Source organism: Dendrobates tinctorius, unplaced genomic scaffold, assembly GCF_039654945.1.
Source record: "Dendrobates tinctorius isolate UK_male_01 unplaced genomic scaffold, ASM3965494v1 ptg000203l, whole genome shotgun sequence".
In the NCBI taxonomy this organism is placed as follows: Eukaryota; Metazoa; Chordata; class Amphibia; order Anura; family Dendrobatidae; genus Dendrobates; species Dendrobates tinctorius.
In genome coordinates, this window is record NW_027361870.1 from 19,232,921 (window position 1) to 19,258,818 (window position 25,898).

Consider the following 25,898-nt stretch of genomic DNA (forward strand, 5'->3'; position numbering starts at 1 on the left):
CACTCTTTGTTTCATTGCAGCCATTTGGTAAATTCAAAAAAGTTCGGATTTTTTCTCATTAATGTGCACTCTGCACCCCATCTTGACTGAAGAAAACAGAAATGTAGAAATTTTTGCAAATTTATTAAAAAAGAAAAAACTAAATATCACGTGGTCATAAGTATTCAGACCCTTTGCTCAGACGCTTATATTTAAGTCACAGGCTGTCCATTTCCTTGTGATCCTCCTTGATATTATTCTACTCCTTCTTTGGAGTCCAGCTGTGTTTAATTAAACTGATAGGACTTGTTTTGTAAAGGCGCACACCTGTCTATATAAGGCTAGTTTCACACTAGCGTTTAAACGACGCGCGCACGGCGCCGCTAAGCCACGCCCCCTGCCGGCTCCCTGCCCGCCCCTTCCTGTTATCGCCTCCTCCGAGCGCAGAGGGCTGCATGCGTTATGCGCACCCTATCTTTAGCATAGGGTGCGCAGGCCGTGCGCAACTATGAATATAGCGTGCGATGCGCATTTTTGAATGTGCGCCGTGCGCGCCAAAATGCAACATGCTGCGTTCGGCGCGCACGGCGCACCTCCAAAAATGCGCAGCGCATGCTATATTCATAGTTGCGCACGGCCTGCGCATCCTATGCTAAAGATAGGGTGCGCATAACGCATGCAGCCCTCTGCGCTCGGAGGAGGCGATAACAGGAAGAGGCGGGCAGGGAGCCGGCAGGGGGCGTGGCTTAGCGGCGCCGTGCGCGCGTCGTTTAAACGCTAGTGTGAAACTAGCCTAAGACCTCACAGCTCACAGTGCATGTCAGACCAAATGAGAATCATGAGGTCAAAGGAACTGGCCAAGGAGCTCAGAGACAGAATTATGGCAAGTCACAGATCTGGCCAAGGTTACAAAAGAATTTCTGCAGTGCTCAAGGTTCCTAAGAGCAGAGTGGCCTCCATAATCCTTAAATGGAAGAAGTTTGGGACCACCAGAAATCTTCCTAGACCTGGCCGTCCAGCGAAACTGAGCAATCGTGGGAGAAGAGCCTTGGTGAGAGAGGTAAAGAAGAACCCCAAGATCACTGTGCTGAGCTCCAGATATGCAGTAAGGAGATGGGAGAAAGTTCCAAAAAGTCAACTATCACTGCAGCAGTCCACCAGTTGGGCCATTATGGTAGAGTAGCCCGATGGAAGCCTCTCCTCAGTGCAAGACATATGAAAGCCCGCATATAGTTTGCTAAAAAAACACATGAAGGACTCCCAGACTATGAGAAATAAGATTCTCTGGTCTGATGAGATGAAGATAGAACTTTTTGGTGATAATTCTAAACAGTATGTGTGGAGAAAACCAGGCACTGCTCATCACCAGCCCAATACAATCCAAACAGTGAAACATGGTGGTGGCAGCATCATGCTATGGGGGTGTTTTTCAGCTGCAGGGACAGGACGACTGGTTGCCATTGAAGAAAACATGAATACGGCCAAGTACAGAGATATCCTGGATGAAAACTTCTTCCAGAGTGCTCTGGACCTCAGACTTGACCGAAGATTCACCTTCCAACAAGACAATGGCTCTAAGCACACAGCTAAAATAACAAAGGAGTGGCTTCAGAGCAACTCTGTGACCATTCTTGACTGGCCCAGCCAGAGCCCTGACCTAAACCCTATTGAGCATCTCTGGAGAGACCTGAAAATGGCTGTCCACCAAAGTTCACAATCCAATCTGACGGAACTGAAGGAGATTTGCAAGGAAGAATGGCAGAAGATCCTCAAATCCGGGTGTGAAAAACTTGTTGCATCATTCCCAAGAAGACTCATGGCTGTAGTAGCTCAAAAGGTGCTTCTACTCAATACTGAGCAAAGGATCTGAATACTTATAACCATGTTATATTTCAGTTTTTCTTTTTTAATAAATTTTCAAAAATCTCTACATTTCTGTTTTTTTTCAGTCAAGATGAGGTGCAGAGTGTACATTAATGAGAAAAAAATGAACTTTTTTGAATTTACCAAATGGCTGTAATGAAACAAAGAGTGAAAAATTTAAAGGGGTTTGAATACTTTCTGTACCCACTGTATATCCATTGCATGATTGACACCTACAGTGCCCAATGGATCGCATTGATTTACAATGGCATCTATTATGTTCGGTTGTATTGTTTTAATGTACTGTCACCTCATACAGGGCTTTCCAAGCTAGAGATTGCTCTGGAAATTGTGATCAGCAGCTCTCTGGATTGAAAACTTTGAAGGGAATCTGTCGCCAGGTTTTAGCTATGATAATCTGAGAGCACCATAATGTAGTGGAAAAAACCCTGATTCCAGTGATGTGTCACTTACTGGTCTCTGTTTTGCTGCTTCAATACAATCAGTCTCTTACCAGGGAACGATTATCACAAGCTTCCATGTGCCTCCTAGTCCAACCACATGCGCAGCACTGATTAGCAGCTCTCTTTCACTATAACATTGTACAAAGGAAGTTCTGGTGTGAGCAGGTTATACAAAGCTCAACAACTGAGCTCTGCTAGATCAGCAGCCGAAAAAAAATGTGATTCTATCACAACTCCTGAACTTAGTAATCTAAGTGATACATCACTGGAATTAGGGTCTCTGTCCATTGCCCATACATCATGCTGCTGTCGGATTGCAAAGCAAAAACCTGCTGACAGATTCCTATTACCCCATTTACAGAAATCTAGACTTTGCAGCAAGGGCCCAGCTGTTCTCAATAGAGTAGTCACTGACTGGTGGAATGAGCTGAGGAAATAACCCTACAAGCTAAGACAGAGACACATAAAATTGCACTGGTACATAGAGATGTACAGTAGCTTTATGTACCAGTACATTGTGCCTGTAAAAAAATAAAAGTAACATAGAATTGACAGTGCAGCCTGTGGCTCATAGCTATTGCTGCTGCCTCCAATGCTACAAGTTGGGAGTTCAAATCCCATGATTACCACATTGAATTAATGTAAATATGTATAGAGCAGAGAGATGCTGGTCCTTTCCCCCCGAAGAGGTGGAACTTCTGAGCAATGGATTTATAATAAGTAATTAAGACTGCAAGGCAGGAGACAAGACATGGCAGAGAGAGAGAGCAAGAGTCAGAACGTAGCCCTGAGCTCCCAGAACAGATATCCCGTAAATCTGTACTTTCATGCTGGATCCAGGACAGTGAGAGACATGCTGTAAGTACAGAAGACAAAGCTGTCAGGGTTCAACTGAAAAAGAGGACTACTTTATTGCAGAGGTGTTTGGTAAACTTAACAGTTCTCAATCTTCATGCAAAGTTTTTGAAAACTTTCTTAAGATCATTGGGAATATTTTTAGTTGTATGGGAAAAACAAAGTAGCCAAACACAGAAAGTAGGCAGAATGCATTATCTGAAGATTATTACAATAATCCTCTAGAAACAAGAATCTGTGTTATGGCTCAGTATGAAGGCATGACATATTGCGCCATTAGGTTTAATGATAATACATCAATAAATTAAAATAACTGAAGGGAAAACAGAGAGTACATACCATTATTTCCCAGCCAAGCCAAGTTATAGAACAAATCAAATATCTCATACTATACTTGAATTGTTTCATATTAATTATCAATAAGAAAAAAAAATCTAATTTAAGCAGAGTCATTTGGAACAAACAAAGGTGCAGATGGAATTAACCCTTTATACAGCAATGTGAGTTTCGAGAAGGAAGTCTGAAGGCAACTGAGTATTATTATTACATTTAAGAAAAGCAGTAAGAAAAGAAAAAGGTATGTTATCCGACATCAATAAAAGCATAGAAATAAATTTGCTTGAAAGTAAAATAAAACTGCAGTAGTAGATGAATCCAAGCTTTCTTGTTACATTCTCCACAACACATAAAGTACATTTAAATAACACAAGATGCATCATTCAAAATAGGTGATAGACACAGCTCACCTCCTCACCCTTCCTGCTCAATGACCTGTGCACAGCTAATAGGGAATGATCAGAAAATTCTCCCATAGAAGCCAATGACCATCTGTTGACTCCTAGTGGCTTTGATCCACGTGTCTCCCACAGAGTATAGCTAAATACTCAGGGAAGGTGACTGCCTCATAATCATGTACAGAAAAATAATCTAAATTCTTAGCTGATACACTCCCATTAATAGATAAACAGTGTCTTGCCTCAGCCTAACAAATAAACAAGGAGTCCTACAGCAGAATTGGAATTGGGTCCACAATGACCCCTCCGTCCAACAGGATGAAAGTGCCCCGAAACTGAACTTTCATCATATGACCAATAGATGTAAGAGAGATATAAGTAGATAGACGGATATGAGATAGATAAATAAAGAGATGGATAATCAGCATATGTGCGCTAGACAGATAGAAAAGTAGGTAGATAGATAGATAGACAGACAGACAGACAGTCAGATAGATAGATAGATAGATAGACAGACAGACAGACAGACAGAAAAGTGGATAGATATAGATAGATAGATATGAGATAGATAGATGTGATTACATACTCTAGCTTCCTCTTAGCTTGGGTATAAATCAATAGAAAATGAAATGAAATCCATTTACATTGTCTTTATATCTTAATATTGAACAACAAGAAAAATATTTCATCCTGGGGTTTCTCCAGACACATTTCCTCCTTATTATCTTATATTAGATTTTTATTCCATTATTTTTCTCCCGCAACCTCTATTACTTTACCACTACCTGATGTATTAGAGTCATTATCCGGCTGACATGTAGCTGTCGTAATTAAAACTGAAAAACATTGTGTCTATCTGCATTGGATCAGTAACCACATATTCATCACTGAGTGGAACATGAATCTTCCATATAAATGCAATCAAGGCAGATACCGTACCCTTTTAATGTGTTGCACAACTTCCTGGATATATGATCTGATCATCTCTGTCTTCTCCCTATGGAAAAACATGGACATGACATTAGAATTCACTTTATAATATTACAGTAGACTGGACATTATTAGAAAGATAAATAATTATCTCAATATTTCTTACGTGCAAAATTTGAAAAAAGTGTGTGTGTGTGTGTGTGTATATATATATATATATATATATATATGTATATATATACACACACAGCATCTCAATCCCATTACGAATGGAGACAATGTAGTGATAATCTGAGAAATAACTAATGAGGGAGGATGCTGGCTGAGTGACAATGTCTGCAAAACTGCGGCAACAAACATGAAAACTAATCCAAACAAATAAGTGGTGCAAGGGTTATAAACATCTGTCCACAAATGCACTAAATCATGCACAAGACCTTATAGCTATAAACCACTGTCCCCTTGACGAAGTCAGATTAGAAGCGAAACGTGGGGGTTGGGTGTGGGACTTGTTTTTTGGTTTTTAACAATTGTACTGGCTGTCCCTTGCACAAACACACCACCAACATAACTACTGCAACAATTGGAAAGTGGAGGAATAGGATCTACAGCACTATTGGAAAATACACACAAAAGGGATTTAGACCACAAGTTACATTTCAAGAATGTTCTTATTGTCGGGCATATCACATTGCTCATTGTCAATAATACCTAATAAAAGTAATGCTTTAATAATTTCATTGGAATAAGAAGTAAAAAAATGTTTCTTTCCATTTGGACTAATGTATATTGTTGTTGTATTGTGATAAATTTGACCACACCTTCAGACTTATGTCTAGTTTAAAGGCCCATTTACACTGACTGATATATCAGATTCCAACAGTAACGACCCATCAGTCACAATAATTGTGCAATGTTAATATGTTGAGGAGCGGAACAATGTGTCCAAAAGCTCTCGTTCATCGTGCTTGAAATAATTTAGGAGAGTAAAACACTTTTTGAAAATCGTGTAAATAGAGATTAACCTACAAAAAGAGGCTGGGAAATTCAAGATTCAAGTCATAAATAGGGTTGACCAAGTTCCAAGGCAATACTTCAGTATGAATTGTAGCATTGGAACAAGTACATATTCGTAAACAGAGCAAACACATATTCGTAATTAGAGAAAAAAATTGCTTTGTTAATTCGATTAAACATTCTTTTATGTTGTATCAAAGTAAATAATTGAAATGATTGTACAATAATATATAAATTCATGAACTCAAAATGATTAGTATCACTTATGGGATTTATATGGGATCCTATCTACCTATATAACTGTAGGCATCAGCCTAGGAGATGGTTCTCATTAGGACAGGTTCCCAGCCAAGAGAATCGCCTTATTGCGGTTGCTTGGTATACATGAACTGGCCAATTTATGAGCTAAGTATTTCCATTATTTCCTATTTTCTAGAGCAGTAATGCAATTCAAATTTGAAATATTTTATGTATTCATGCTATAGCGCTACCGAGTGCAATTTTATATGTTGGTTATATATATAAACATCTGTTTTCTGTTTGGAAGTGACGGTCACACTTTTGCTATTTGAACGTTACAGACATCTGCGAGTCATTATCTGTGATTGTGAGCACAGTGCATGATGTTTGATGTTACAATATAACGATCGCCATTCAGCTATTTATTCTGGTCCTGTCAAAACACTTGTCTGACATAACTTGTTGGTCGTGAGTTACGTTCACATCGTTCATCGTTTTAATGATTATCTGCTCGTATAAATGAACCCTAACTTTACAGAATCAAAATATTAGGCAGGATCAGTAAATATGTCCAAGTGTGTATGTGGCGCACCTGAGGATCAGTCGCCACAGAGGTACTGCACCTTCTCTTAAGGTGTAGTGCCCCACCACCTAGGTAAGTTGGGAGCTCATTTCCACACTCCAACACTCGCATCCCACACAACAGGGTAGTTCTGCACAACCACATTGCGGCTCAGTGCTTAGAGAGTAGCAGAGCACCTCTGGTGGTTCCCTGCATGGAACACTGGATGTGCTGGGAGGTGGGTGGAGTTGAGATCCATATAAAAGGTTGGGAAGGTTTAGAATTACAGATCAGATCAGTCTGAGGAGTGGAGTCAGGACAGTCAGTCAGGAGAGTCTGAGGACGGGTCTGAGGAGAAGGAGTGCTGCAGCTGCATCAGTGATCTGAGCCAGCTGGCATGGGAAAGGAACAGAAGGAGAAAGACATAGAACTGCAACCTAAGCTTCCATAAGAGAGAGAGGGAACAGTGCGGAACGAAGGAGTAGGAGAACAGAGAGGAGTTGTGGGTCGGAAGAGGAACCCTGCCTATAGGTTCTCAGCACAAGGCCGGGGCCCGGTCCCCGAGGTTGTATGGACGCTTATGGTTCTGCAGCAGACACCGGTGGAGTAGTTGGCTGTAAATGCACTACTCCCATCTAAGACTTGGGGCACAACAGCAACTGAATAGAGAGCCAGGACTCCGGGGAAGGAAGTCCTCGAGAGAGGCTACAGCTGTCTGCCATACGAGTAAAGTTGTTAGGAATATCTGACAGGAGGAACTCCAGAGTACCACGGTACTGGAGCTCTTCACACCTTAAGGCGCAATAGAGGAGTCTTTCAGGAAAGGTACATGTTGGCGGAGTGTTGGAGAGGAGAATCCTGACTTGCCCGGGAGGTTGATTGAGTCTCTGCCCCGGAGGACATGGCACGGATGCAGGCACCAGTGTGTACCACGGACTGTGAGTAAAGCTTTGGAACTGCAAGCCCTGGTGTCTTCAATTCATTTGTGCGCTAACACCGTCAGCACCGCTACATCTGGGTATCAGCATTCCTCACACCGCCTGCGCCTATCCTCATCTATTGCAATTACACTGCCCTGGGGTTACAGCTTCACCTGTGGGGAGCTACACCATCTATGCTGCAACACACCATCAGCCCCAGAGGATCTGCACGCAGCGTTGGCTTAACATCTTGCTTGCCAAACACCACAGGTGGTGTCACAAACTATTCCATTAACTACATATACATTCCGCCATTGACTTGGGCGCCCAGGGCCACGGACCGGGTCACCGCTGCTGTGACACACTCCCCTGACACCGGCCCGGTACTGAGTACCCCACAGCCCTGGGAGGGCGACCCAATTTGGCGTCACGAACAGGATGACGAGACCCGATACCATCGGGTTCTGTGCGCCTGAAATTTGTGAGACTTTGAACTTTTGAAAATGTGCAGAAGACCCAATTTAATAGACTGTAAAATGGACATTAGAAATGGCCGCTGGCGAGGAGAAGGGCGTGAAGAGATGGGAGGTCCTAGGAAAAGACCGCGAAGAGTATTGGGCCTTCCCTGCCTGAATTACTATGTGACAGCGACATGGCCCACCCCCCGAGGGGTTCGTATACTGGCTTGGTATGGAGGCGCTGGAAGAAGACGCTGCCCCCGAAAGGAGGGGCAGAAGAAGCCAGTGGTGGGAAAGGGGCCGAGGCAGGAAGAAGAACGCCAGAACGTCATGATGAAAGAAGACGAGAAGTCAGAAGAACAGGGGGAGGAGAGGTCACTTGCCCCTAGGCCGCCCACGAGGAGTCTGCGACCGCTGATACATCCTCTGCAGCGGCAACCACCACCTTACAACCGATGTTGCCATTGGATGAGTCCCCTCCGGAGGATATATATATGAGGGCTCTGGAGCAGAACGGAGGGCCGGCACCGCTCCCCCGCCTGGACCGGGCGCGGCTGTACCGCCCTCCACCGACGACCCCAGCCGAGACCGGCCTGGCCCCGGCACAGATCCAACTGCGGCCTATCCCACCAGTCACCCCGGGAGTTGCGGCTGCTGCTATCTATCACCAGGTATCGGAGCCGGAACCGCGGCTGGAAACGCCAGGTATGAATACTGCCCCGGGGTTGACCCTAGCTTTGGGAGCGGAACCCCTGGATAGGAATGGCCCAGTTGACCTCCGCCGACAACCCCTGACTGCAATGCCGTTAACTGAGGTCCCGATGGACACTGAAGAATCGGATTCCGAGGAATCAGCGGCAGCAGTGGCTGAGTCCCCAACAGTTGCAGAAGCGCCATCGGAGGTAGCGGATATGCCGTCCCCGCAGGCAGTAGACGTTTCTATGGCCCTTTCCATTACCCCGACCAGTCCCTATCTCTCCCTGTGGGAAGCAGAGTATATGCGGCTAGCAAGTAATCAGCAGGATGAAGATACCACATCTAGTAGCAGTTCCAGTTCAGCTTCCAGAACCCCAGGAGGGGACCACAATTAGAACACTTTTCAAAATTTCGCTACCCAGGAGGGTTTGTTTGCACCGTTGTGCCTGTTTATATTTTTGTTGTTATCATGTTTTTCTGGTAGCACTTTTGTTGCCTAATTTTTGCAGTGGCAGCGTTCTTCAATTTTGAACTACAGTGATCAGGAACTTGGAGTGTATCACAAACTCTCTTGTAAATAGTTTGCGCCTCTTTAGGTGCTCTTTCTTGGGGGGGTGTGGCCTAGGCACCATCAAGAGAGGAAGCTTCTTCCAGGAGCTCCTGACCTCAAGCCTGGAAATCAACATCCATCGGTCACACTGTTGCTGTAAATCATCTTGTCTTAACGTCTAAGCCTCCATGACAGTGTGCTGCGCCTGGTGGACCACAAGAAAATAGATTTTACAGACTGTGAAGGGATCTCTGGAACCTGAGCCTCGAGGCCTGGTGAGTGTGACAGGCCTGTGCTTCCCCTGAGAGGGAGGGCCTGTGATTTGCTCCCTGCACTCCTTGCTTCCCAAATACCTAACAGCAGAAACGCCAGCGCTTTTATCATCTCCCAGAAGTTTCCCTAATCCTTTCCTGCTCACAGCCAGATTAAGGAGATTCCCCCTGAGCGGAGCGGTGATTACTGCCTGCACATGCTTGCAACAATAGACCCGTTCTCACAGTGTGGGGGCTGGGACGGATCTTTCTTCTCTGAGCGGGCACAGCTGAGTGTGTGCTACTGTCACCCTCCTCCATAAAAGAAGATAAACTACTTCTTTGGAATCCCATCCTTTCTCCAGTAACAGCACACAGTAGAACAATAAGACATTTATCAGAGACAGTGTCTTTTTTTGCATGTTTCTCCTCTCTACTAATATCACAGCCCTGACTGTGTTCCTGCTTTTGCAACATCATCACTGGGTTGTACTCTCGGGTGCACTGTTCTGGGCTTGTCCCACACCTAACCTTGTCATGCTGGACCTAAAATGAGGTGACGAGCTCCGGCACCACCAGACATAACGCGGCTCATACCGGCTTTCACTGACTCTCCTGACCGCTGAGGCGCTTACTGCTGGCATCGTAGCACTACTGGGCACATGATGACCCAAGGTAGATCTCAAAAGAAGGCCTCTCCTTCTCGTCTGCCAGATTTCTTCCCGCGGTCACAGACCGCACATGCTGCAGGGAAAATGGCGGCGGCTTCTCCCTCCAGATCATCACACTCCTCCCGTGGTTCCCGTGACTCAGAAAGAGGTGAGGCCTCAGCAGGAGCACAATATAGCAGCTCCGCACCTATGACCAGGGGGGATATGAAGGAATTCCTCACATCTATACGCGCCTCATTAAAAGAGGATATGCAGGACATGTTGAAGGAGATAAGAGGAGACATTAACTCTTTAGGGGCCCGCACGGATCATTTGGAAAACAAAATGTCCGAATATGTCTCTGTAATTAACGCTCTGGTGGATGAAAACCAAGCAATAAAGGGCAAGTTAGAAGGGGCGTTTGATAAACTGCACGACTTAGAGGACAGATCCAGGAGGAACAATATTCGTGTGAGAGGAATCCCTGAAGATGTTGCAGATAAAGATTTAGCTGCTTTCCTCCAGAATTTTATGCAGGCTGTCCTGCCCTCACTTTCCTCTAGAGATCTACTGACAGATAGGGTACATAGAACACCCAAGCCCAAGCATCTAGATCCATCTCTTCCTAGAGATATCCTTGCACGGATTCATCTGTACACTACTAAAGAGACATTCCTGCGGCAGATAAGGAGCCCCCCCGATCTACCCCCTGAATTCCGGGATCTCCAAGTCTTCCCGGATTTGTCAGCTGCTACCCTGGCCAAAAGAAGAGAATATGTCAGTGTCTGTAAAGCTCTGAGGGACACCAACATACGTTACCGATGGGGGTTTAATCCTGTGTGTTTGATTATCACATACGAAGGATGCATAGTCGTCTTCTCCTCACCCAAACAGGCAGAGGAGAAGCTTACGGCCTGGAAAATACCCTTTGCTCCCAGACCTGCGGACACAGGAAGGAAAATAGCCTCGGACTGGTCAACGGATTGACAGTGTCACATGGACAGTGTCTGGACTGCTGAGCTCTCCTACTGCACCCCTTAGTGGGCCTTTGGATTGTGAACCTCTCACTTCCACCCCTCCACGCAGATTTTGTTCTGCGGATTGTCTGGACTGTTCCCGACGTTCCTACAAGGATTACCTATGTTTTGTTTTTTTTGTTTTTTTCTTTTCCTTTGTTTTTACTCCTTTTTATTTTTTGGTTCTTTTTACTCTGTCCGGCATACATTAAGAGTCTCCCCCCGATGTGACTACATACTTGCCCTTCCCCTTTCTTCCCTCCAGGTTTTTTCTCTCCAAATCCCCGGGCATTCTCTGTCTATATTGATTTTTGATTGCTATTATGGAACTGGCAGTTATTTGTATGTAAGTTTCGGCACACCATTGGTGGTGTCACTGGATAATACTGGCAGTATAGACTTTAGTATAATGGTACCATGAGTTTACAAATTCTTTCTTTGAATGTCAGGGGTTTAAACTCTCCTGAGAAGAGATCTATGATGTGGAGGGAGGTGAAGCGGTCAAAAGCAGATATCATCTGCTTGCAGGAAACCCATTTGTTGGCCGAGGATAATTTCAGGCTTCGTCATCCCCTCTTCCCGCACATTCTATTTGCTAATGGCCCAACCAAAAAGGCTGGTGTGTGCACCATGGTGAAAAATACAATCGCTTTTAAATTGATAGCGCAAAATAATGACCCCACGGGTAGATGCTTAACTATTAGTTGAGTTACACACGTTGACAAATCTTTACGCTCCCAATGAGGGACAACATAAATTCCTGAGAACAACCCTTCATGAAGTCTCTACGAATGTGAAGGGTAGTAATATAATATGTGGTGACTTCAATCTCCCCATGCATGTGGACCTTGATTGCTCTTCTGGTAGCAGACGACCTAGAGGGGACTTGACTCTCCTCACAGGCGAATTCCACTTGCATGATTATTGGAGATATTCACATGCATCTGAGAGGGATTATACCTTTTACTCTTCCAGGCATCCCACTTACTCAAGTATTGATTATTTTCTAACAGACAGTGCAACTCTGTCCAGATGCAGATCCGCAACTATAGGCTTAATAACATGGTCTGATCACGCTCCCATCACTCTGAGTCTTACTTTGGCACACCAAGCTAACCCAGCCTTTAGGTGGCGATTAAACGACGCATTGCTGCTGAATAGGGAGGTGTTAGGTAGAATCTCCTTAGAGTTGGAACATTACTTTCAGATAAATGATAATGGAGAGGTTTCTGATGAGACCTTATGGTCGGCACATAAAGTAATGATTAGAGGTGTGCTCCTCCAACAAGCTTCCTACCTGAAACGGAGGAGGGAGAGTGGCAGAGAGGTATTACTCTCCCGCCTGCAATATTTAGACACTATTAACAAGTCTGCTCCCACGCCTTCCATCTCCGAGGAGATCTATCAGACTAGGTTTAAATTGAGAGAAAATCTCTTGGATAGATATGCACATAACATGAAGAAATTCAAGACTAATCTATATGCTGCAGGTGATAGGGCGGGTGCACTCCTGGCACGCAGAGTACGCAAGAGGGAAGCTAAATCAAGAGTGGACCATATCTTAGATAGAAATGGGAAGGCCCTCAGAAACCCTCAGGACATAGTCCAGGCCTTTGCAGAATATTATACCGGCTTGTATAATTTAAAAGATGACCCTTTTACCCCCCAACCGGATCACCAATCTATCTATAAATATCTAGACTCTATAAAATTATCCCGTATCACATCTGAGCAGCTAAACTACCTTAATTCTCCCTTCACTGATGTAGAAATTAACTCGACGATTAAACAAACTAAATCTCATAAGGCCCCAGGTCCAGACGGGTTGACGAATGATTATTATAAATCCTTTCATCTGCTGTTGACTCCATATTTGCAGAGATTATTCTCGGTGTGGAGATACTCGGGTACTGTGACGGCTCCTGGTTTGGAGGTTACCATATCTACCATACCCAAGCCTGGGAAACCCCTCACACGCCCTAGTGACTTTAGACCCATTGCTCTGCTCAATTCGGATGTCAAAATATTCACTAAAATTATAGCGTCCAGACTAAAGCTTATCATTCCAACTATAATTTCGCCGGACCAAGTGGGTTTTGTGGCTGGACGTGAGACGAAAGATGGGGTGCGGCGCATGCTGAATCTGATTAAAATAGCCGAGCTGTCTGGCCTGTCAGTTTCCACTGTGAGGAATATAGTAAGGAAATGGAAGAACACAGGTACAGTTCTTGTTAAGCCCAGAAGTGGCAGGCCGAGAAAAATATCAGAAAGGCAGAGAAGAAGAATGGTGAGAACAGTCAAGGACAATCCACAGACCACCTCCAAAGACCTGCAGCATCATCTTGCTGCAGATGGTGTCACTGTGCATCGGTCAACAATACAGCGCATGCATAATGCCTTTTTGTATGACCAAACAACTCAATCTTTGTTTCATCAGTCCACAGGACCTTCTTCCAAAATGTAACTGGCTTGTCCAAATGTGCTTTTGCATACCTCAGGCGACTCTGTTTGTGGCGTGCTTGTAGAAACGGCTTCTTTCGCATCACTCTCCGATACAGCTTCTCCTTGTGCAAAGTGCGCTGTATTGTTGACCGATGCACAGTGACACCATCTGCAGCAAGATGATGCTGCAGGTCTTTGGAGGTGGTCTGTGGATTGTCCTTGACTGTTCTCACCATTCTTCTTCTCTGCCTTTCTGATATTTTTCTTGGCCTGCCACTTCTGGGCTTAACAAGAACTGTACCTGTGTTCTTCCATTTCCCTACTATGTTCCTCACAGTGGAAACTGACAGGTTAAATCTCTGAGACAACTTTTTGTATCCTTCCCCTGAAAAGCTATGTTGAATAATCTTTGTTTTCAGAACATTTGAGAGTTGTTTTGAGGAGCCCATGATGCCACTCTTCATAGGAGAATCAAATAGGAGAACTACTTGCAAGTGGCCACTTTAAATACCTTTTCTCATGATTTGATACACCTGGCTATGAAGATCAAAGCTCAATGAGGTTACAAAACCAATTTAGTGCTTCAGGAAGTCAGTAAAAAGTAGTTAGGAGTGTTCAAATCAAGAAAATGATAAGGGTGCCCATACTTTTGCACCGGTGAAATTTTGTTTAAATGCAGATTGTACATTTTCTGTTAGTACAATAAACCTCATTTGAATCCAGAAATATAACTGAGTCCATCAGTTATTAGATATATGAAACTGAAATACCTGTTGCAAAAACCAAAATTGTTATAAAGAAAAAAGGTTAACATTAATAGGGGTGGCCAAACTTTTACATATGACTGTATGATCAAGTGGGAACAGGACTTGAACTTCCTATCTGACCCGATAGACTGGGAGGGGGGGGCTGGGTGAGGTGTTACGGGTATCTGCCTGCGTCAATCATCTCGAACAATTAAAAAAAGTACACCTTAGATGGTATCAATATCCGGTTCACGTGGCTCACTATGACCCTGCTGGGTCGGACAAATGTTGGAGGGGTTGCAGTCACAGGGGAACTCTGGAACACGCCTGGTGGTCGTGTCCAATTCTTCGGCCCTGGTGGAGTAGATATGGACCTTTTAATTGCACAGGTCTTGGGGATCCAGCTGACTCTGTCACCTAGGCAGGCCATTCTTCACATTGGCCTGGAGGAAATTCCACACATACTTCGAGGTACACTATCACATATTCTAATAGCTGCCAGGTTATTGGTCGCCTCAAGATGGAAAGACACTAATTCTCCCAATATTAGTGAATTAATTGATAAACTTAATGTCCACTGCCAATATGAACTCGCCTTGGCTGACTCCATGACTGCCAAAACCAAAAGACAGAATATTTGGCACCCCTGGTTACATAGTCGTCATTCCTCTATTAACCCGCTCCACCTTGTTTGACCGTTTACTTGAGTGGGAATAAGTAAGCATCATTGACATAATATTCTCATTTTGCCATAGTTTGCCAGGAACCCTTGTCTATAACTGAACTGCTAGACAGTGCCTTGTGAATGCCTATACTCCTTTCCTCTTCCCCCTATTCCCCTTACCGTTCCTACCCCCCCCCCCCCCCGCTTCTCTCCCCTACTTCTTTTTCTTTTCCTTACTTATTTCTGGTCATTTTTGGTTAACCTCTGTTACTGTTGTTACTGTTTGATGGCACTGTATTGTTTTGAAAATCTTTAAGAAACACTAATTGATAAAAAAAAAAAAAAGGTGCTCTTTCTTGGTTTTACATAAAGACACTTTGCGAAGATGATGTTTTGCATGGACACTTTTCGAAGATGATGTCTACCTCAAAGGACACTGCAAGAAATCCTGGCTGGGAGGGGTGTCCAGCACTTACAAGAATAATTGATGAATGTTTTACTGTAAAGTATTTGATAATGTGTTTTATAAGAGTATTAGTAACTGAGAAATGGCTTTTACAGAGAATTGAGAATTAAGAATAAAGAACTGAAAGTAGACAGGTGATGGACCAGGTACTTGCGTCTAGAAGAGACAGTGAAAGTAGGAAAAATGATAAAGAAACGTGTACTAGAGAAGGAAAGCTGAATATTACTGAAGTGATAGTGAGTCACAGATAATGGCACTAAGAAAGTTTAGATAGTTAAATAAGAATTGTTTGTAACGTTCAAGAATAAGTACCTCCTATACTAGGAAGTTTAGTATAAGAATTGTACAAATTTAAAAGGTGGGTTTAGAGAAATCCACAGAAACATATTTACTGCTGTACGCTAGCACAATGATGGAACTGGCAGTCACAAAAAGATCCTACAGCAGAATGATAAAGCTTCATGCACATCGTTCATAAAGTCCGGCAGTTTCACAAATATATCACAGCATAGATGTTAGGCGTCGGGTTCCTGCGGCAGCTTAGCAGGAATCCAGAGCCTCACATTCTGCGGTCTTCCATTATTTATCGACCGCAGAGGAGATTGCTCAGCAGTCCCAGTGTCGAAGACGCTCTGCCCAAACCTGCTCTATGGGTCTGGCTGTTGCTGCCACCTTTGGGTCAGCAATAGCAATGCAGGCTGCTCAGCAGCAAATTGCTCCAGAGGCTAAGTCCCTCCGCCGCTCTACTGAGCATGCTCACGAGACGATCTCCCATTGGAGATTGGGAGTCACGTGCTCAGGTCCTTCTCCTGATCTCATTGGTCCATCTCAGAGATCTGGAGGGTCCCGCACGACTATAAAAGGTCCGCATGGCCGCTCGGCCATGTGCTAGTATAGTTTATACTTGCTATTGTGTGAATAATGATGGATGCATGTACCTGCAAATGACTCACTAAGAGCCCCTCCCTCTGATATTACGAGTGTGTATAGGGACTTAGAATTGGAGTCTGCTCCAGTCAGTGGCACGCTTCAGGCCACATTGCTCATCTCCACAGTCCTAGCGTCTGACAGTGCGCCTGCTACAGGGCACTGTCGATCAGCGGAAGTGTCTGTTGCCGCGCTGCAGCCTGCAGCTCTGTTTGGCGTCCGCAATAGCGACGCCGCACGCACGGTAGGTCTAGACGGATGCTGACCCTCTGCCTAGGGCCCAGCTCCTGTGACCATATACCGCCCGTGCACTTATCTGAGACCTGTGACGCTAACAGGCTCAGCCTTTTGTGTTTATTATACTTAAGCGTCTCTGTGACTAAACAGTGATCGATCAGCACACCTGGGTGACGTTCAACCCGCGTGCGTAATACCGCCATATTGTACGTCCGCCATTAGCTAGCAGCAGTGTTAACACCTTCTGAACGGTGGACCCCAAGCGGCGAACGCACTTTACATTATTTTATATTTAGTGCGTTTCCCCGTCCCTAACAATAGAGTCCATGCAGCTCCAAACCTCACATGCCATTACATGGTAATGGATGGCAAAGTATTATGGAAATACAGTGGCTTGCGAAAGTGCCTCCCCTTGGCTTTTTACCTATTTTGTTACATTACAGCCTGTGTTTAAATATTTTTGTAATCTGATTTGTGTGTGATGCATCAGCACTAAATAGTCTAAGTTGGTAAACCGAAGTGAAAAAATATAGACATAAATTAAATTTATGGGCTAAAATAAATAAAAAGTGACATATGCATATGTATTCACCTCTTTTGCTATGAAGCCCCTAAAAATTTCTGGTCTATCAGTATATACACTTTACCTTTTCTGAAAGGCCACAGTGGCTGCAACACCAGTAAGCAAGAAGCACCACTAACCAAACACCATGAAGAGCAAGGAGATCTCCAAACAAGTCAGGGACAAAGCTGTTGACGTACAAGTCAGGGTTGGGTTACTCGTATAAAAAGAAAAGCAATCTCTGAGGATCCCTCGGAGCACCAACAAATCCATTATCATCAAATGTAAAGGACATGGTACCACAACAAATCTGCGACGAGAGGGTTGCACACCAAAATGCTCAGCCCGGCCAAGGAGGGCATTAATCAAAGAGGCAGCATAGAGACCGAAGGTAACCCTGAAGGATCTTTAGCGTTCCCAATTAGAGACTTGAAAATCTATCGATATGACCATAATAAGCTGTATACTCCATAGTGGTGGCCATTATGGAAGAGTGGGCAGAAAAACGCCTTTACTTACACAAAAACTGTAAGGCTCATTTTGAGTATGCCAAAAGACATGTGGGAGGCTTTCCAAATGTATGGGGGGGAAGGTGAGATGAGATCAAAATTTAACTTTTTGGCCACCAAGGTAAACGCTATGTCAGGAGCTAAACCAATACAGCTCATGACTTCCAAAATACTATCCTTACAATGATCTATGGTGGTGGCATCATCATGCTGTGGGGATGTTTTTTGGCAGCAGGAACAGGGAAAATGGTCCGAATTCAAGTGGAAGATGGATGGTGTGAAATACAGTGATATTCTTGAGCAAAACCTGTTTCAGTCTGTCAGTGACTTGAGACTTGGACGGAGGTTCACCTTCCAACAAGACAATGACCAAAGCATACTGCTAAAGCAACACTCCAGTGGTTTAATGGTGAAACGTGTAAATTTTTCGGAGTGACCTAGTCAAACCCTAGACCTTCATCCAATTGACAATCTGTGGTCAGACTTGAAAGATTGCTGATCACCAAAGGAAACATCTATCTTGAAGGATTTATCCAAAGCGACTTGCACCTGTAATTGCCACAAAAGGAGGCTCTACAAAGTATTGACTTTAGGGGTGTGAATAGTTATGCACACGGAAGTGTTTAGTTATATAATATATAAAGCTCAAAGTGTGTATGTATGTATGTATGTATGTATGTATGTGTGTAGGTATGTGTGTGTGTGTATGTCCGGGATAGGCATCCGCACCGTCGCAGCTACAGCCACAAAATTTGGCACAGTCACACGTCTGGACCCGAGAGCGTCCTAACCTATGTTGTGAGGCAAAATTTTAACCCCGCGCATTTCAATTCACCAAACAATTTTGCCCCTATCTACATACTGGGGAAAAAGTGTGTGCGCGTCAAGCCCCACCCCTCATTATGATGTCATAATGCCCCTATCTACCTAATGGGGGAAGCCCCGCCCCTCATTATGATGTCATAATGGTTGACTGTTGTGAGTTCATTTTCCCCTTCACTACTGAGGCCTGAGGAACTCCCTCTTCTGGTGAAGAAAGGTAGTGAGCCTGATTGTCAAACACCTGGGGCTGATGATGATGACTGGCTGAGTGGAGTTAATGACTGGATATAAGGCTGCCGACGCCCTTCTGGCCTGCGGGTGATTTCTCTGTGGACTTCTAGGAAACCAGTCTGATTCCTGCTCATCTAAAGCTAAGATTTCTGCTTTGCCTTTTTGCATTAGTGTTTTGTTTTCCTTGCTTTTCTGGATTCTGCCATTCCCTGCTGGGGTGAGCTGAATCTCCTTTTGCCTGTTGCTCTGTCTTCAGAATATTCCTGAGTACTGACATAGCCTTTTTTGAAGCCTAGCGTCTTCAGGGCCTTTTTTACTGTCAGTTTGTTGGCTCTTATTTTCATAGGGTTTTTTACGGATTGCAGACAGCAGCCTTCCTGTCCTTTCCTATCTAAGCTAGCTTGGGCCCCATCTTTGCTCAGTCTATCTTTCTGTCTGTGTTTTGTTCTTTCTTCTTGCTTCACCGTCATTATATGTGGGGGGCTGCCTTTTGCTTTGGGGTCTGCTCTGGGGCAGTTTAGATTTCCCTTTCTGTCTTTAGGCTATGTAGTCCTCCGGCTGTGATCGAGGGGCCTAGGGCATCGTAGGAGCCCCCCATAGCTACTGCTAGTTGTGTTGATAGGTTCAGGGGTCTGCAATCCGATAGCTGCCAACTTCTCTGGTTTTCTGGACTTAGCTAGCATTTCTATTTTTGCCTCCTACGGTGACTCAATCATAACAGAATCACCCGCCATACCGCAGATCGTAGGGTACTCAATAGCAGGAAAGAATTGTATAAAAAAAAAAAGTGTGTATATTTTTTCCTCTATATCTCTGAGGCCGTAGGGGGAATTTTTTTTTCTCTCAATGGAGATAAAGCAATTGTCTGATCGTGTGGAGCAGCTCGCTGCGGAAGTGCGGGGAATTTCCGCCTACCTTGCTCATTCACATGCTGCTGAACCAAAGATTCCTACACCTGATGTATTTTTTGGGGATCGGTCTAAATTTTTGAATTTCAAAAATAATTGTAAATTATTTTTTGCCTTGAAGCCTAACTCGTCAGGGAGCTCCGCGCAGCAGGTTAAAATTGTCATCTCTTTGCTGCGTGGCGATCCCCAGGATTGGGCGTTTTCTTTGAAACCAGATGATCCTATTCTGACTAATGTGAACGCATTTTTTCAGGCCTTGGGGTTGTTGTATGACGAACCTAATGCCATTGATCAGGCTGAAAAGACCCTGCTGGCATTGAACCAGGGTCGTGATTCTGCAGAATTGTACTGTCAAAAATTCCGAAAGTGGGCAGTACTTACTACCTGGAATGATAATGCCTTGGCTGCTCTCTTTCGGAAGGGGTTGTCAGAAGCCGTAAAAGATACTATGGTGGGATTTCCTGTTCCCTCTGGTCTTGACGATTCTATGTCTTTAGCCATTCAGGTTGATCGGCGTTTGCGCGAACGCAGAGCTGCACGAGAGGTGTTGCCACCTGTTGAACAGATGTCTGAACCTATGCAATGTGATAGAGATTTTTCATGAGAGCAGCGTCAGGAGTTCAGAAGGCGTAATAAGTTGTGTTTTTTCTGTGGAGATGCCTCGCATGTTATTTCTGTCTGTCCTAAACGCGAGAAACGCCTTGCACACACGTTTTCTGTTGGTGGTGTTAAACCTAAGTTTCTTCTGGCTATTACTCTGATCTGCTCCCTGTCCACATTTTCCGCCAAGGCTTTTGTGGATTCGGGAGCAGCTCTAAACCTAATGGACTTGGATTTTGCTAAACGTTGTGGATTTCCGATGACACCTCTGCAGACGCCTATCCCTTTGAGGGGGATTGATGCTACTCCTTTGGCTAAAAATAAACCTCAGTTTTGGACCCAGGTGGTAATGCGGGTCGCCCCAGACCATCAAGAAAATTGCAGGTTTTTGGTGTTACATAATCTGCATGATACTATTGTTCTGGGGTTTCCCTGGTTACAAATTCATAATCCAGTTTTGGATTGGAAATCTGTGTCTGTGGTGAGTTGGGGTTGTCGGTGTGCCTTTAGTGAGGCTCCGGTGTTTTCCACCTCTCCTCAGTCGCATGATGTCCCTGATTATTTGGCGGACTTTTATGATGTATTTAGTGAGAATGAGTCTGCGTCTCTGCCTCCTCATAGGAGTTATGACTGTGCAATTGAACTGAGCCCGGGGTGTAAATTTCCCAAGGGTCGGCTCCTCAATTTATCTGTACCCGAGCACGAGGCTATGCGATCCTATATTAAGGAGGCGTTGGAGAAGGGTCATATTAGACCATCCTCGTCACCCTTAGGTGCCGGGTTTTTTATTGTAGACAAAAAGGATGGATCATTAAGACCTTGTATTGATTATCGTGCTCTCAACAAAATTACTGTTAAATATCAGTATCCGTTACCCCTGATTTCTGATCTATTCTCCAGAGTTAAAGGTGCTTGCTGGTTTACCAAGCTTGACCTCAGGGGGGCGTATAATCTTATTCGCATTAAGCATGGGGATGAATGGAAGACGGCGTTTAATACTCCGGAGGGACATTTTGAGTACCTGGTGATGCCTTTTGGGCTCACTAATGCCCCTTCTGTCTTCCAGTGCTTCATGAACGATATTTTCCGAGATTTTGTCGATAAATTTTTGATTATCTATCTGGATGATATTTTGATCTTCTCCAAGGATTGGGATTCTCATGTGGAACATATTCGGACTGTGTTCCGGATCTTGAGGGAGAATTCCCTGTATGTCAAAGGATCTAAATGCCTTTTTGGAGTACAGAGGATTTCTTTTTTGGGATTTATTTTGTCCCCGTCAACTATTGAAATGGACTCGGCCAAGGTACAGGCCATTTACGATTGGGTTCAGCCCACTTCTTTGAAGGCCCTCCAGAAGTTTTTGGGTTTTGCTAATTTTTATCGGAAATTTATAGCAAAATTTTCTAGTATTGCCAAGCCATTGACTGATTTGACTAAGAAGGGTGCTGATGTGTTAAATTGGTCTCCGGAGGCTGTTTCTTCCTTTCAGGAGCTGAAGCGAAGATTCACCTCCGCCCCGGTTTTGCGGCAACCTGATGTCTCACTTCCGTTCCAGGTAGAGGTGGATGCTTCTGAGATTGGTGCAGGAGCTGTTTTGTCCCAAAAGGATCCTGTAACATCTAAAATGAATCCCTGTGCTTTCTTTTCCCGAAAGTTCTCTCCATCTGAACGTAACTATGATGTGGGGAATCGGGAACTGTTAGCCATGAAATGGGCATTTGAGGAGTGGAGACATTGGTTGGAGGGAGCTGAGCATCAAGTCGTGGTCCTCACTGACCACAAGAATTTGATTTACCTAGAGTCGGCTAAGCGCTTGAACCCTAGACAGGCTAGGTGGGCCTTGTTTTTTACACGTTTTGATTTTGTGGTTTCTTTTCTTCCTGGAACTAAGAATATCAAGGCTGACGCCCTCTCTAGGAGCTTCTTTGCTGATTCTCCTGTGGTGACCAAGCCTGCTACCATCTTAGGTGAAGGGGTAGTTCTTTCTGCCATCTCGCCCGATTTGAGACGTGCTCTGGAAGAGTTCCAGGAGGACAAACCTGAGCGTTGTCCCAGTGGAAAGTTGTATGTTCCTGACCAGTGGAAGAAGAGAGTGATGTCTGAAGTTCATTGCTCTGCTTTGGCTGGTCATCCAGGTATTTTTGGTACTAGAGATCTGGTGAGTCGGTCTTTTTGGTGGCCCTCCTTGTCTCGTGATGTCAGGAATTTTGTGCAGTCCTGTGGGACGTGCTCCCGGTCTAAATCGTGTTCTCGCTCTAGTGGGTTGTTGATGCCTTTGCCTGTCCCCAAGAGGCCATGGACCCATATTTCAATGGATTTCATCTCTGATATGCCTGTCTCTCAAAGGATGACTGTTATTTGGGTGATTTGTGATAGGTTCTCTAAGATGGTTCATCTTGTACCACTCCCTAAGTTGCCGTCTTCCTCTGAATTGGTGCCCCTGTTTTACAACAGGTGGTTCGCTTGCACGGGATTCCTGAGAACATTGTATCTGACAGAGGAGTCCAGTTTGTGTCTAGATTTTGGAGAACTTTCTGTTCCAAGCTGGGAATTCAGTTGTCCTTCTCCTCTGCTTTTCACCCTCAGACCAATGGGCAGACAGAGAGAACAAACCAGACCTTGGAGTCATATTTGAGATGTTTTATTTCTGCTGATCAGGATGATCGGGTTTCATTTTTGCCCTTGGCCGAATTTGCTTTAAATAATAGAGCTAGTTCTGCCACTTTGATGTCACCTTTTTTTTGTAACTTTGGGTTTCATCCTCGATTTTCTTCAGGGCAGGTGGAGCCCTCTGCCTGCCCAGGTGTTGACACTGTGGTGGAGAGAATGCACCAGATCTGGGACCAAGTGGTGGATAAGTTATCTCTCTCCCAGGAAAAGGCCCAGCGGTTTTCCAACCGACATAGGACCATTGGTCCCCAGTTTAAGGTTGGTGATATGGTGTGGTTATCGTCAAAAAATATTTCTATGAAGGTGGCTTCTCCTAAGTTTAAGCCTAGATTTATTGGACCTTACAAGATTTTGGAGATTATTAATCCGGTCTCTTTTCGTTTGGCTCTTCCTGTCACATTTAAAATCCATAATGTATTCCATAAATCTTTGTTGAAGAGGTTTGTTGAACCTGTTGTTCCGGGGGTTGCACCTCCGGACCCTGTATTGGTTGAAGGTAACATGGAATATGAGGTAGAGAAAGTACTGGATTCCCGTCTGGCTAGACGGAGACTCCAGTATTTGGTTAAGTGGAAGGGTTATGGTCAGGAGGATAATTCCTGGGTCTCTGCCTCTGATATTCATGCCAAAAGATTGGTGCGTGCCGTTCATCGGGCTCACCCTGATCGCCCTGGTGGCGTGGTTGAGGGTTCGGTGACCCCTCCTCAAGGGGGAGGTACTGTTGTGAGTTCATTTTCCCCTTCACTACTGAGGCCCGAGGAACTCCCTCTTCTGGTGAAGAAAGGTAGTGAGCCTGATTGTCAAACACCTGGGGCTGATGATGATGACTGGCTGAGTGGAGTTAATGACTGGATATAAGGCTGCCGACGCCCTTCTGGCCTGTGGGTGATTTCTCTGTGGACTTCTAGGAAACCAGTCTGATTCCTGCTCATCTAAAGCTAAGATTTCTGCTTTGCCTTTTTGCATTAGTGTTTTGTTTTCCTTGCTTTTCTGGATTCTGCCATTCCCTGCTGGGGTGAGCTGAATCTCCTTTTGCCTGTTGCTCTGTCTTCAGAATATTCCTGAGTACTGACATAGCCTTTTTTGAAGCCTAGCGTCTTCAGGGCCTTTTTTACTGTCAGTTTGTTGGCTCTTATTTTCATAGGGTTTTTTACGGATTGCAGACAGCAACCTTCCTGTCCTTTCCTATCTAAGCTAGCTTGGGCCCCATCTTTGCTCAGTCTATCTTTCTGTCTGTGTTTTGTTCTTTCTTCTTGCTTCACCGTCATTATATGTGGGGGGCTGCCTTTTGCTTTGGGGTCTGCTCTGGGGCAGTTTAGATTTCCCTTTCTGTCTTTAGGCTATGTAGTCCTCCGGCTGTGATCGAGGGGCCTAGGGCATCGTAGGAGCCCCCCACGGCTACTGCTAGTTGTGTTGATAGGTTCAGGGGTCTGCAATCCGATAGCTGCCAACTTCTCTGGTTTTCTGGACTTAGCTAGCATTTCTATTTTTGCCTCCTACGGTGACTCAATCATAACAGTTGACTATGAGATGGAGGATGTGTGATGGGTATATGGGCACTGGACTATGGGATGGAGGATATGTATGATGGGTATATGGGCACGGGACTATGGGATGGAGGATGTGTGATGGGTATATGGGCACTCAACTATGGGATGACGAATATGTATGATGGGTATATGGGCATGGGACTATGGGATGGAGAATATGTATGATGGGTATATGGGCATGGGACTATGGGATGAAGGATGTGTGATGGGTATATGGGCACTCGACTATGGGATGGAGGATATGTATGATGGGTATATGGGAATGGGACTATGGGATCGTGGATATGTATGATGGGTATATGGGCATGGAACTATGGGATGGAGGATGTGTTATGGGTATATGGGCACTCGACTATGGGATCGTGGATATGTATGATGGGTATATGGGCACGGGACTATGGGATGGAGGATAATTATAATTTGTTATAACTAACCACAGTTAGTTACTATGCCCGGGCAGCGCCGGGCTCTTCAGCTAGTGTTGTCCTATTTGTTGTTTGCTTCACAATAAAAAGAAAACCAAATGTTCACAGTTGTAGGCATGTTGTTTAAATGCACTGATGCAACCCCTCAAACAAAAAAATTGTGAAACTTCAGGTTGTAAGGCCTGTTTCACACTTGCTTTTTTTTGCAGCGCGTTTTTCCCGCAAAAAAACGCATTGAAAAACGCATACAAAAGCATACAACTGCTGCGTTTTTTTCAAGCATTTTTATGAGCATGCATGAAAAAAACGCAGCGTTTTTATGCGTTTGTATGCGTTTTTAGTGCGTTTTTACCGCGTTTGCGTTTTTTTCCAACATTAGGTGGCCCCTCACACTAACCCAAACCATGACTTTACTAACCCTAACCCTGACCCTAACCCTGACCCTAACCCTTAACCAAACCATACTTAACCCTAACCCTGACCCTAACCCTTAACCAAACCATACTTAACCCTAACCCAAACCCTAACTAACCTTAACCCTAACCCTAACCCTGACCCTAACCCTGACCCTAACCCTTAACCAAACCATACTTAACCCTAACCCTGACCCTAACCCTTAACCAAACCATACTTAACCCTAACCCAAACCCTAACTAACCTTAACCCTAACCCTGACCCTAACCCTAACCCTGACCCTTAACCAAACCATACTTAACCCTAACCCTGACCCTAACCCTTAACCAAACCATACTTAACCCTAACCCAAACCCTAACTAACCTTAACCCTAACCCTAACCCTGACCCTAACCCTGACCCTAACCCTTAACCAAACCATACTTAACCCTAACCCTGACCCTAACCCTGACCCTGACCCTAACCCTAAACCCCCTTAACTAACCCTAACTCTAACCCAAACCCCTAAATTCCATGGTTAACAAAAAAAAAACGCAT

General features: G+C 44.6%; 1 protein-coding gene across 1 annotated transcript in view; it reads right to left on the reverse strand.

Moving 5' to 3' along the window:
• The window catches only part of PLCB1 (phospholipase C beta 1), a 1,254,316-nt gene that overhangs the window by 64,224 nt on the left and 1,164,194 nt on the right, over positions 1 to 25,898 (reverse strand). The window contains exon 30 of the mRNA XM_073553862.1: positions 4,835 to 4,892. Within this exon, the coding sequence (XP_073409963.1) occupies positions 4,835 to 4,892 (58 nt within the window). The remainder of the gene's footprint in view (positions 1 to 4,834; positions 4,893 to 25,898) is intronic.